Here is a 12,677-nt window from a genome sequence, read left to right on the forward strand (position 1 = left end):
TTAATGCTTAAAATCTGAGTTACAGCGCCAATTTTACAAACACATAATATTGAAAAAATGTACATACACCAAACTAAATATTCAGCTAAATATTGAGACAAATGTGTAACAAATGTGTAACTAAACATTTTCTTAAATGTTCAGCAAAATATTTAACTCAACATGTAGTGTTTACATAAATGCAAATTGTTTAACTATATGATTAATTAATCAATCAATCAATCAATTTTTTTATATAGCGCCAAATCACAACAAACAGTTGCCCCAAGGCGCTTTATATTGTAAGGCAAAGCCATACAATAATTATGTAAAACCCCAACGGTCAAAACGACCCCCCTGTGAGCAAGCACTTGGCTACAGTGGGAAGGAAAAACTCCCTTTAACAGGAAGAAACCTCCAGCAGAACCAGGCTCAGGGAGGGGCAGTCTTCTGCTGGGACTGGTTGGGGCTGAGGGAGAGAACCAGGAAAAAGACATGCTGTGGAGGGGAGCAGAGATCGATCACTAATGATTAAATGCAGAGTGGTGCATACAGAGCAAAAAGAGAAAGAAACACTCAGTGCATCATGGGAACCCCCCAGCAGTCTACGTCTATAGCAGCATAACTAAGGGATGGTTCAGGGTCACCTGATCCAGCCCTAACTATAAGCTTTAGCAAAAAGGAAAGTTTTAAGCCTAATCTTAAAAGTAGAGAGGGTGTCTGTCTCCCTGATCTGAATTGGGAGCTGGTTCCACAGGAGAGGAGCCTGAAAGCTGAAGGCTCTGCCTCCCATTCTACTCTTACAAACCCTAGGAACTACAAGTAAGCCTGCAGTCTGAGAGCGAAGCGCTCTATTGGGGTGATATGGTACTACGAGGTCCCTAAGATAAGATGGGACCTGATTATTCAAAACCTTATAAGTAAGAAGAAGAATTTTAAATTCTATTCTAGAATTAACAGGAAGCCAATGAAGAGAGGCCAATATGGGTGAGATATGCTCTCTCCTTCTAGTCCCCGTCAGTACTCTAGCTGCAGCATTTTGAATTAACTGAAGGCTTTTTAGGGAACTTTTAGGACAACCTGATAATAATGAATTACAATAGTCCAGCCTAGAGGAAATAAATGCATGAATTAGTTTTTCAGCATCACTCTGAGATAAGACCTTTCTGATTTTAGAGATATTGCGTAAATGCAAAAAAGCAGTCCTACATATTTGTTTAATATGCGCTTTGAATGACATATCCTGATCAAAAATGACTCCAAGATTTCTCACAGTATTACTAGAGGTCAGGGTAATGCCATCTAGAGTAAGGATCTGGTTAGACACCATGTTTCTAAGATTTGTGGGGCCAAGTACAATAACTTCAGTTTTATCTGAGTTTAAAAGCAGGAAATTAGAGGTCATCCATGTCTTTATGTCTGTAAGACAATCCTGCAGTTTAGCTAATTGGTGTGTGTCCTCTGGCTTCATGGATAGATAAAGCTGGGTATCATCTGCGTAACAATGAAAATTTAAGCAATACCGTCTAATAATACTGCCTAAGGGAAGCATGTATAAAGTGAATAAAATTGGTCCTAGCACAGAACCTTGTGGAACTCCATAATTAACTTTAGTCTGTGAAGAAGATTCCCCATTTACATGAACAAATTGTAATCTATTAGACAAATATGATTCAAACCACCGCAGCGCAGTGCCTTTAATACCTATGGCATGCTCTAGTCTCTAATAAAATTTTATGGTCAACAGTATCAAAAGCAGCACTGAGGTCTAACAGAACAAGCACAGAGATGAGTCCACTGTCCGAGGCCATAAGAAGATCATTTGTAACCTTCACTAATGCTGTTTCTGTACTATGATGAATTCTAAAACCTGACTGAAACTCTTCAAATAGACCATTCCTCTGCAGATGATCAGTTAGCTGTTTTACAACTACCCTTTCAAGAATTTTTGAGAGAAAAGGAAGGTTGGAGATTGGCCTATAATTAGCTAAGATAGCTGGGTCAAGTGATGGCTTTTTAAGTAATGGTTTAATTACTGCCACCTTAAAAGCCTGTGGTACATAGCCAACTAACAAAGATAGATTGATCATATTTAAGATCGAAGCATTAAATAATGGTAGGGCTTCCTTGAGCAGCCTGGTAGGAATGGGGTCTAATAAACATGTTGATGGTTTGGATGAAGTAACTAATGAAAATAACTCAGACAGAACAATCGGAGAGAAAGAGTCTAACCAAATACCGGCATCACTGAAAGCAGCCAAAGATAACGATACGTCTTTGGGATGGTTATGAGTAATTTTTCTCTAATAGTTAAAATTTTGTTAGCAAAGAAAGTCATGAAGTCATTACTAGTTAAAGTTAATGGAATACTCAGCTCAATAGAGCTCTGACTCTTTGTCAGCCTGGCTACAGTGCTGAAAAGAAACCTGGGGTTGTTCTTATTTTCTTCAATTAGTGATGAGTAGAAAGATGTCCTAGCTTTACGGAGGGCTTTTTTATAGAGCAACAGACTCTTTTTCCAGGCTAAGTGAAGATCTTCTAAATTAGTGAGACGCCATTTCCTCTCCAACTTACGGGTTATCTGCTTTAAGCTACGAGTTTGTGAGTTATACCACGGAGTCAGGCACTTCTGATTTAAAGCTCTCTTTTTTAGAGGAGCTACAGCATCCAAAGTTGTCTTCAATGAGGATGTAAAACTATTGACGAGATACTCTATCTCACTTACAGAGTTTAGGTAGCTACTCTGCACTGTGTTGGTATATGGCATTAGAGAACATAAAGAAGGAATCATATCCTTAAACCTAGTTACAGCGCTTTCTGAAAGACTTCTAGTGTAATGAAACTTATTCCCCACTGCTGGGTAGTCCATCAGTTAAATGTAAATGTTATTAAGAAATGATCAGACAGAAGGGAGTTTTCAGGGAATACTGTTAAGTCTTCTATTTCCATACCATAAGTCAGAACAAGATCTAAGATATGATTAAAGTGGTGGGTGGACTAATTTACTTTTTGAGCAAAGCCAATAGAGTCTAATAATAGATTAAATGCAGTGTTGAGGCTGTCATTCTCAGCATCTGTGTGGATGTTAAAATCGCCCACTATAATTATCTTATCTGAGCTAAGCACTAAGTCAGACAAAAGGTCTGAAAATTCACAGAGAAACTCACAGTAACGACCAGGTGGACAATAGATAATAACAAATAAAACTGGTTTTTGGGACTTCCAATTTGGATGGACAAGACTAAGAGACAAGCTTTCAAATGAATTAAAGCTCTGTCTGGGTTTTTGATTAATTAATAAGCTGGAATGGAAGATTGCTGCTAATCCTCCGCCCCGGCCCGTGCTACGAGCATTCTGACAGTTAGTGTGACTCGGGGGTGTTGACTCATTTAAACTAACAAATTCATCCTGCTGTAACCAGGTTTCTGTTAGGCAGAATAAATCAATATGTTGATCAATTATTATATCATTTACCAACAGGGACTTAGAAGAGAGAGATCTAATGTTTAATAGACCACATTTAACTGTTTTAGTCTGTGGTGCAGTTGAAGGTGCTATATTATTTTTCTTTTTGAATTTTTATGCTTAAATAGATTTTTGCTGGTTATTGGTGGTCTGGGAGCAGGCACCGTCTCTACGGGGATGGGGTAATGAGGGGATGGCAGGGGGAGAGAAGCTGCAGAGAGGTGTGTAAGACTACAACTCTGCTTCCTGGTCCCAACCCTGGATAGTCACGGTTTGGAGGATTTAAGAAAATTGGCCAGATTTCTAGAAATGAGAGCTGCTCCATCCAAAGTGGGATGGATGCCGTCTCTCCTAACAAGACCAGGTTTTCCCCAGAAGCTTTGCCAATATGATTAATTAAATAGATATAAGTATAACCATTTTTTTTTTTAAACACGAGTAGTAAAGAATAACGTTGCGGATATTAATGAAAGGTATTAGAGCAGCTGTCCCACCCTGTCTATGGTGTCCTGATCTACACCATACAGCTGCAGCCAGCGGGTCAGCTCCGGGTCCTCATATCTGTTTGAAGACGGACTGCATCGTCTCTCAAGGCCAACTGAGGATGTGGGAACGCCTGTCAGAGAAGAAGTTAAAGAAAGTGCACCATCACACACACCCTGCATGGATTACAAAGTATTATTATTTTTAACTGCAAATTTCTGGAAAAAATAATCAGAAATAAGGCTTTTTTTGTGCAGAAACCTGAGATGTTACACAGGACTTCAACCCGTGGAAAAATGGGAGCAATAACAAAAGTAGGTCTAGCACTTTTCAAGAACATAATGTAAAGAAGTCAAAAACCATGATTAAAATATAAAACTAAGTTATATGTAAAACCATAAACACAAAAATGCTACCAAAAACCCCTGAATAAATCGTCCTTAGCTGATTAAAAAAATAAATAAATAAAAATTCTGGGGTTTAGCCATTTCTGATTTTTAAACAAATGCATGAGCCCATCAGTAATCTCTGAAGATTTGAGATGTCAGACAGAAATGTTCATCTTTAACAGGTCAAAAAATGTAACGAGGTGCTCTAAAACTCAACACAAGATAACGGGGAGCCAACGGGGAGGAGCTAAATCAGATTAATACTGATTCCCCTGTTGGATCCAGCTAGAAGACTTTTAAGATAATTATTTATTCATTTTTTTGAAATTAAGAAAGGCGAAACGTGAATTATAATAATCCAAGTGAGGTGAGATGAAAACATGAATAATCATCCCCAGTTCAGCCTTTGAGACATCACGTTTCAACTGGGTGATGTCAGAGACCGCGAGCAAAATTGGTTGGTTTCTTTTAAAAGAACAGTTTTGCACCTTTTGTCATGCTTAGTTATTAAGTTACAGAGTAACTGTCATAGAATCCAATGGTCCAGCTGACCTTGGTTGACCTTTACTTTGGAGACCAAACATTCAACACAGTGAAAACTATTCCATTTATTAATCCTAATAGCTCAACCAATAATTTGCATCACCTTTTTCCAAAGTTGGAGTAACTTCATCTTTTGACCCCTGTATAAACTGAAATTGATGTTTGTCTCAGTTTGTCTCAGAAAAGGATCTTTGGCTTTTCACGTGAGGTAAATCTGCCCTAAGATTGGATTTTGGAAAACCATGTGACGGTGAACCAATAAATAAATAAATAAAAAAGTAAGTTTCTATCTTATATCATTAAAAAGTTATTTATAATTTAGTAAAGCTTGGTCTTAGCCGTTGTATAAACAAACTTCTAAGAAGAACAACTTATTCCACATCTAGTCACTGGTTGACAAGGCCTCCCTGACAAGCGAGTGAACGTGATGAATCAGCGAGAACAGGTGCAGCTGATTTGGGTCACAAGAGTCCAAGAGAAGACAAGCGACTCAAACAGGTTTCTGAATTTCACTGCGTCTGCTCCTCACCACAAACCGCTTTCATTTTTTACTTGAACTCCATCCATTTCCACACGTCTTTATCCTTTTTGAAAAATGACACAAACCTCCCTGAGCACTGAACTACAGCGGAAAAACTCAACCAAAAAGAGTAAAGAACCCGCCGTGGAAGTGCGCTTTCATATCTGTTCCAAGTTGATTTGATGTTTAGTGTCGGTCACACTCCAGAAATGTTCTCTGTTAAAGGAGCATTGAAGCGTGACAGATCTCAAAGTGCTGCAGCCAAAAGCAGAACATCAGGTTGTGGAAGTGGGACTGCGCGTGTACCTGCAGGCTCAGTCTGCAGCTTCAGTAGTCTGATCTCCTGCTCCCTCTCCTCTAGAACCTGTTGAAGGATGGCCTGGTATTCTCTCTCCTTCTCCAGCAGCTCCTCCAGGAGCCTGGAAACAGAAATTGATCAGGGAGGAAATCGCTCCCGTTTATAGATTTAGTACCCTTTTTTTTATTATTATTATTTTTTGACATTTGACACATGCAATAATGAGTCCACATCACCAAATCATCACTTCTGGCAACTCACTTAACACTTTTTACTTTTGTTACTTTTGTGAGTGTTAACTCACTTTTAACAGAGTTATGAATTTTTGAAAATTCGCTCAATGTTAAAGGAGAGGTTTTTTTTTCCAATTTTCCAAGATTTTTAAAGGCTTTGACCTTTGACCTTGAAAATAGAATCAGTTTTTGCCTTATCTGGATATTCATAGACAGACAAACAAACAAACAGGAGTGAAAACATAAGCAAACAAAAGTTATACTCTACAGAAGATTAGAGTGTTGGGGACAGTCATCATCAAAGACAAATGATATGGATGTAGCAGCGACGACAGGAACGCAGTAAAAATGGTGCTGGTGTAAAGACGTGGCATTTCTAGTGCAGCAGATAACTTGAAAAAAGCACCAAATTCAGTACAAATACTCCTCAGACATTACTCTCTTGAAAAACAAAAAAAAAAAACAAACAAACAAAAAAAACAAATGGCCACTTGAATTTCCAATAGGCAACCAAGTAGGGGGTCAATTGAAGAATTACACAGGGGTCAAAATATAAAAATGCTCCAATCATATTTAAAACTACACCACATTATTTGTCTGATCATAAATATTCCAAAAAGGTATAGTCTGGACTATCTGTGATGGAATGTTATGGAGTTATGGGGTAAAAACAGCAAGATTGGTGACAAAGGTCACTTTCAGTTTGTACAGGGGTCAAAAGTTAAAGTTGCTTCAATTTTGATAAAAGTGGTGCACATTATTAGTTGAGCTAATAGGATTAATAAATGGAATAGTTTTGACAGTGTTGAATGCTTGGTCTCCAAAATAAAGGTCAAACAATGTTAACGACCATTGGATTCTATGATGTTATATGGCTGGGGGGGCCTGGCTGCCGGTTTGTTTGTCGTTTGGTTTCCTCCCAGGTGGCGTGCATTTGGGACTGAGTGGCTGTGTTGCTGAGGCTGTCAGGACCTCACCCTGATCACCTGCGACTCGTCAGGACTCACAGCTGAGGTGCATCTGGATGGATTGGAGCATGTTGGCATTTAAGACTGGAGTGCACAGTGTGTATTTGCCAGAGACTCGACCTTGTGACCAGACGGGTGAGATCGTCGTCTTGGGAGCCATCTCATCAGCAGCGGACGCTGAGAATGTCCAGGTTTGATGCACAGTCTGTGAAAGAGGAGGGGGTGAGGTCTCACGCTCGTCAGCACACTTCCTGAGGTACGTTGGATTTTGTGACTAACAGTTATACAGTCAGTAAATGTGGTGTCCCTCACACCTTATTGTATTGAGCTGTATGTTAGTCATGTATCAGCTTCCACTGCGGTGGAGTTTTGTGAACGGGATGTTCCATGCCTGCAGGTTGGGAAGCTGATCAGCAATCAAGCCAGGAAGTGTTTGCTGTTTGTACACCTTTAAGTGTTCTGTGTGTAGAGTGTGGACTCACATAATGGTTCCTTCTTTCACAGACTCGGTTGTTGCGGCCACCTGGGGGGTGTCGGCGGGGTCCTTGAGTCCGAAACAGCTTCTGGCTCCGGACCGTTAGCGCTGCTGGGAACGCACCACGCCAGACCGCACCTTTTTGTTATATTATCTTTTGTTATTATCACTGTTATGTATTAAATTCAGTTAGCCTTTGTACCGTGCTCTGCTTATTTCATACTGGGTCTTTCAAACGCTGGTCGGTTCTCCGAGCTGCGTCCGACACATAACACTATGACATATGTTAACGTGATAACTGAGCATGACACATGGTGCAAACTATTCCTTTTAAAAATTCTATTAACTCAACCAATAATTTGCATCACTTTTACCAAAACTGGAACAACTTTAACTTTGACCCCTGCACAAATTGAAATTGACCTTTGTCGCCATTCTTTCGGTTTTTACCCCATAACTCCAAAATATTCAGTCATAGATAGTCCAAACTATACCTTTTTGGAATCTTTATGATCAGACAATGTGGTATAGCTTTCAATCTGATTGGAGCATCTTTTAATTTTACACCTGTGTGATTCTTTAGTTGACCACTACCTTGCTGCCTACTGAATATTCAAGTGGCCAATCGTTTTTTTTAAAAGAGTAATGTCAAAGGAGAACTTGTGTGCAGAATTTGGTGCTTGTATCACCATTTGCAGGATTCCACTGTAAATATTCTGTTATCTGCTGCACTATTCATGGGCTCCGCCACCACATGCACACAACACATTTGGTGTAAAACAGGTGCAATACAACATGGATTTTTGCATAAAATATGGATATTAATTGCATATATGGACTTGAGACTGTGTCCGGTTCCCCTCATTGCTGTATATAATACATCACATGCCATATCAAGTAGGACATCATGTTCTGGAAGTGTCCGTCTCTTCCTCAGTTCAGGCTTATGGTGAATTTGAAAGCTGTAGTTGCTGCACGTATTTTGTGTTGTGGACTCAGTATCAGCCGTTCATGTACAAAGTGTAACTGCAGAAGATGTTCGTGAACACCTGTTGGTCTCCAGCTTCATCCTGCCCAGCTCCATGCTCACAGAGTGCTGTGCATTGTGGCAGTCGTGCGACACAGTGGAACTCAGTGTGCTCACGCCAGAAGTGGCCACAGTGTCGTCGTGAGTGGCGATGGGTGGAGCCCGGCTACGGAGGGCGGAGCGTCTCTCTGGCTCCGCGTCGTCATCTACGTCCTCTTGGTCAGCGTGGTCGCTCTCTGAGGTCAAGCTGAAGTGAGGCCTCAGCTCTGTGTACACACACACACACACACACACACACACACACACACACACACACACACACACACACACACACACACACACACACACACACACACACACACACACACACACACACACACACTCTTTAAATAAAGCCGCTGTCAAAATGTTGACATCACACTGACATGGCACGTTTGACTACTGACAGACCGTATTAAAAGAAAATACAAGCCGTGATTAGCGTTAGCTAACAGTAATTAGCTTGCCACACTAACTAAGACAATTAACCGCACAACAAAACATATTTGTAATAAAATGCTCATACAGGACAGACATGGTCAGTCCATAATGGGTACCAGCCATGGCTAGCGGCATCTGCGCCTCAAGGTCTTAACTCTCGGATTAGCGGCACAGACCACCTGTCACTCAGAGAGCCCAAACCCCTTATTACGCATAACTTTATCACCCCCTGTACAACTGTCAGGAAGGCAGAAAGTGGCTTTTGTCACCAAAACCTTTTTTTTTTCCCTTACCAGGCTGTAAACATTAATTTTGCCTTTAAATTTGGACAGTTTAACATGGGCTTCTATGGGAATGTTCTCACTGTTACACCCAGTCTCAAGGAACTGCAGCTTTTTCCTCTTCCGGGAGGCTCGGAAGTTGGATAATAGTCAAGGTTTGGTGGAAAACTCCATACAGCACCTTTAAGACACACGTGCTACGTCAGTGTAAGAGTCGAGGCAGAAGACTTTACACCTTGCAATGACCCTTTGTTGACCTTAACCTCGTCATATCAATAATCTTCCTGACTCAGCTGTGCAGGAATCCAGGTATAGTTTTAAAACTCATATTGTCCAGTCACTCAGAGCGGCACTGGCACCGATCTACGTTGCACACGTGGCTGATTTTGCCGTCTTTGTCTGTCATTGTGTCACATCGGTGTCTTACAGGCGTTGATTCCACTTGGTCTCAGGTCTGCCTGCTGCCTTCAGGGAGCAGCAATAACATACTCAGAGCTCTTTGGTGGGATCTTTGGTGAACTTACCCGGCACCAGGATGGTGATGGCGGTCTGCACAGCTTTGCGTATGATGTTGTCCAGGGCGAACATCCAATGAGGTTTGATGTTGTGGTTTCTCAGGACTTTGTTTACCTGTTGAAGTTAAGAAACAAACAATGTTCTCATATTGCGCACGTTTCCATTTTTACCTGCGTTGGCGAGGGCAAAGCATCTCTAGGAACCGCTCAAATCCGCGTAAGCACGTCTGCCTGTGGATCCATGTGGTTGATAACTTGATGGAGATCTTGGACAAGTTCAGTATTTGGCACGTTTCAATTCTAACTGTGGCCTCAGTCTGTAAAACCTTCTGTATCAAAGTCAAAGCTGGTACACAAGATCACCTCACTAAGGTCTTGACTTTGGATCCATTTGAATTCTAATTGTATCCACCAGGGGGCAGGGTCTTGGAACCTTTGTGTACACAATATCTTAAACACATCAAAATCTGCAAAATATTCCATGTTGGGTGCATTTCAATACAAACTGTGGCCACCAGGGGGCAGGTTACCTGAAATCTAATGTTTGCGAGAACAAAAGCAAACGCTCCTGTATGTTATACGACCGCGTACAAGCCCAAGATTGCAGAAAATGGGTAAGAATTGCCCTTTTTGATATGTCCTACTACATACTGCGTAATGTTTGCAGTTAACATGTTTATTTGAAAGCGACCATGCGCAATTAAAACATAAATGAAACCATTTGATGCACTGCACCAGAGTTATCCTTACACTAATGTGCATCTGCAAATGATGTATTTGTCTACAAGTAGGATATCTCTTTTCTGATGAAGCGATACAGCTTGTGTCATGGAAACTGATGAGATAGTTGAGGTAGATGAGGATCCAGGATCAGTTTATACTGACTCATGGATTTCCATGTTATTTGTACTGTTAAAACAGCGCCCCCACCTGCCCTGGAGGACAGACACACAGACCTGTTGGGCCTTGGTGAGGATATGAGCTTTATTAATGCTTTTATTTTTATCTGAGGCCAAAATATGGCCTTCAGGTATTGTGAAGACTTTGCATCTGTCCATCTGTCTGTGCTCAGCATAAGTCCAGTCATGTTATTACCAGGGTCTTCAAATTCACAGGGAGCATTCTTGAGACACAGACCTTGGACAAGTTCTATGATGGCTAACCTTGACCTATTTTAAGAGGTCAAAAGGTCACATTCTGTTTCCTATTTTTATGCTCATATGACTGAGGGTATTTTAGCATTGTGTTATATTTTGCATTAACATTCTCATGCTTTTCTATTCTGCACAGTTATTGAAATTTCATGCAACAGATGACCCCTTTAATGTTTGATTTCTGCTGGTATTCAATATTAGCTTATGCAGTAATCTACCACAAGCATTACTCACTACTAGTTTTATTGAGATCAAACAGGGGGCACCAGAGCCACATCTTTACAGGGTTATGTAATACAAAAAAAAATAAAAAAAATAAAAAGATTAACATCCACACGCTCTGTACTACTGACTTGTTGATTGCATAACTACATTTTCAGAGGAGGAGAACAGATGAACATTTTTATGGAATGCACATTCAAAGGTAAGACACATTTCTTCTGTTTCATTTCTGCAGTGAAAGATCATCACCATCCCTCACTGCAGAGCTTCACGGCTGCTGGGGCAGATTTGTTTTGCATCATTTGTCTTTTTCCGTCTGTGTCTCCGTGTTTGATACTTACAGCATCCTGGAAGCCGAACAGGACGACCTGCAGCTGGCTGATGGCCGTGCTGTCAAAATCCAGCTCCAGCTTCAGCTGAGACAACGTGTTGGCGATGATCTTGCGGTCTGCCATCCGGACAAAGTCGGCCAGACTTGCCACAAGTGTGGAGATGTGCTGAGGCTTCAGTTTCAGGACCTCAGTGCCCTGAGAGCAAGATGACACAGGGAAGCGGAGGTGATTTAGGATCAGTGTACGTCAGCGGCAGTTTTGAGCTCAATCACTGACCTGTGTGAGTGCCTCCATCAGATTGGACACCACCATGTCCCGGTCATCAGTCAGGATTTGGTGCAGGGTCGCCCGGCGCTCGCTGTCCTTCCGAAGCATAAAGAAACCTGAATCCTTCTCGTCTGGAGATGGAGGCGCACTGTGGTCCTCAAAGTTCTCCACTGGAATGCTAAAACCAAGAAGAAGAAGAAAAGATTCTTTTTAACCTTTTTTTTTTTTTTTTAACCTTTTTAACCGACGCTATATTTCTGACTGTTAATTTTCCAGTTTAAAAACAGTGGACATGAAATTATTTGCAACCAAAAGCATACAAATGAAAATTAGTCTCACATGTGCGTCAGCCGTGATTTAACTTTGACATCACGGGTTAAATGTCAAATAAGGTTAAATGAGTCATGTTATGCAGCTTTTAAATGATCTAATGCAGGTCACCAGGTGTCCAGTAAAACATATTAATGCTGGAGCTAAAAATACTCCACAGACACGCAGAAAATGTGTCCTTAAAACATAAAAACCACACATTTATGCACCAGTGGAAACCAAAGGAGAACAAACAGGATGATTAATGCCCACAACAACCAATCTCCTGAAGATAATGACATCAGTCCGAGAAGGATACATTAAAAAAAAAACAAAAAGCCAGAAACAGGTCAACTGTTGTCCACGACAGGTGTTGTTTTTAAAAAGGATTTTGAGAAAAAAAAAAAATTAATTTACTCATAAATTTATGAGGAAAAAAACCTGAAATATTCTCTGAGACAGTCATAAATTTGCAAAAAGGATAAAAATGATTCTTTGAGATTCAAGTCACATATTTAAGAGAGAGAGAGAAAACGGAAATAGTGAGGCTTTTTTTAATGTCACAGAAACACAATGCTTCACTCTTTCTCTCGCACATTTGTGACTTTCTTTTACATCCATTTTTCCTCAAAAAATTTGAGTTAATTCTCACACGTTTGCAACTTTTTCTTTTGCAGATTTCTGATTTTGTTCTCACAAAAACAAAAATAAATTTGAGAGTTTTTATTGCACAAATA

At 40.5% G+C, this 12,677-nt stretch overlaps 1 protein-coding gene across 2 annotated transcripts in view; it reads right to left on the reverse strand.

The window, feature by feature from the left end:
- Positions 1 to 12,677, reverse strand: part of map3k5 (mitogen-activated protein kinase kinase kinase 5) — a 158,308-nt gene that overhangs the window by 6,513 nt on the left and 139,118 nt on the right. For both annotated transcript variants that reach the window (XM_034161719.1, XM_034161718.1), the window contains exons 23-28: positions 11,641 to 11,809; positions 11,374 to 11,559; positions 9,666 to 9,771; positions 8,403 to 8,646; positions 5,686 to 5,798; positions 3,939 to 4,060 (exon numbers count right to left, since the gene is read on the reverse strand). In XM_034161719.1, the coding sequence (XP_034017610.1) occupies positions 3,939 to 4,060; positions 5,686 to 5,798; positions 8,403 to 8,646; positions 9,666 to 9,771; positions 11,374 to 11,559; positions 11,641 to 11,809 (940 nt within the window). The remainder of the gene's footprint in view (positions 1 to 3,938; positions 4,061 to 5,685; positions 5,799 to 8,402; positions 8,647 to 9,665; positions 9,772 to 11,373; positions 11,560 to 11,640; positions 11,810 to 12,677) is intronic.

The sequence above is a fragment of the Thalassophryne amazonica genome, chromosome 21 (genome assembly GCF_902500255.1).
Source record: "Thalassophryne amazonica chromosome 21, fThaAma1.1, whole genome shotgun sequence".
NCBI lineage: Eukaryota > Metazoa > Chordata > Actinopteri > Batrachoidiformes > Batrachoididae > Thalassophryne > Thalassophryne amazonica.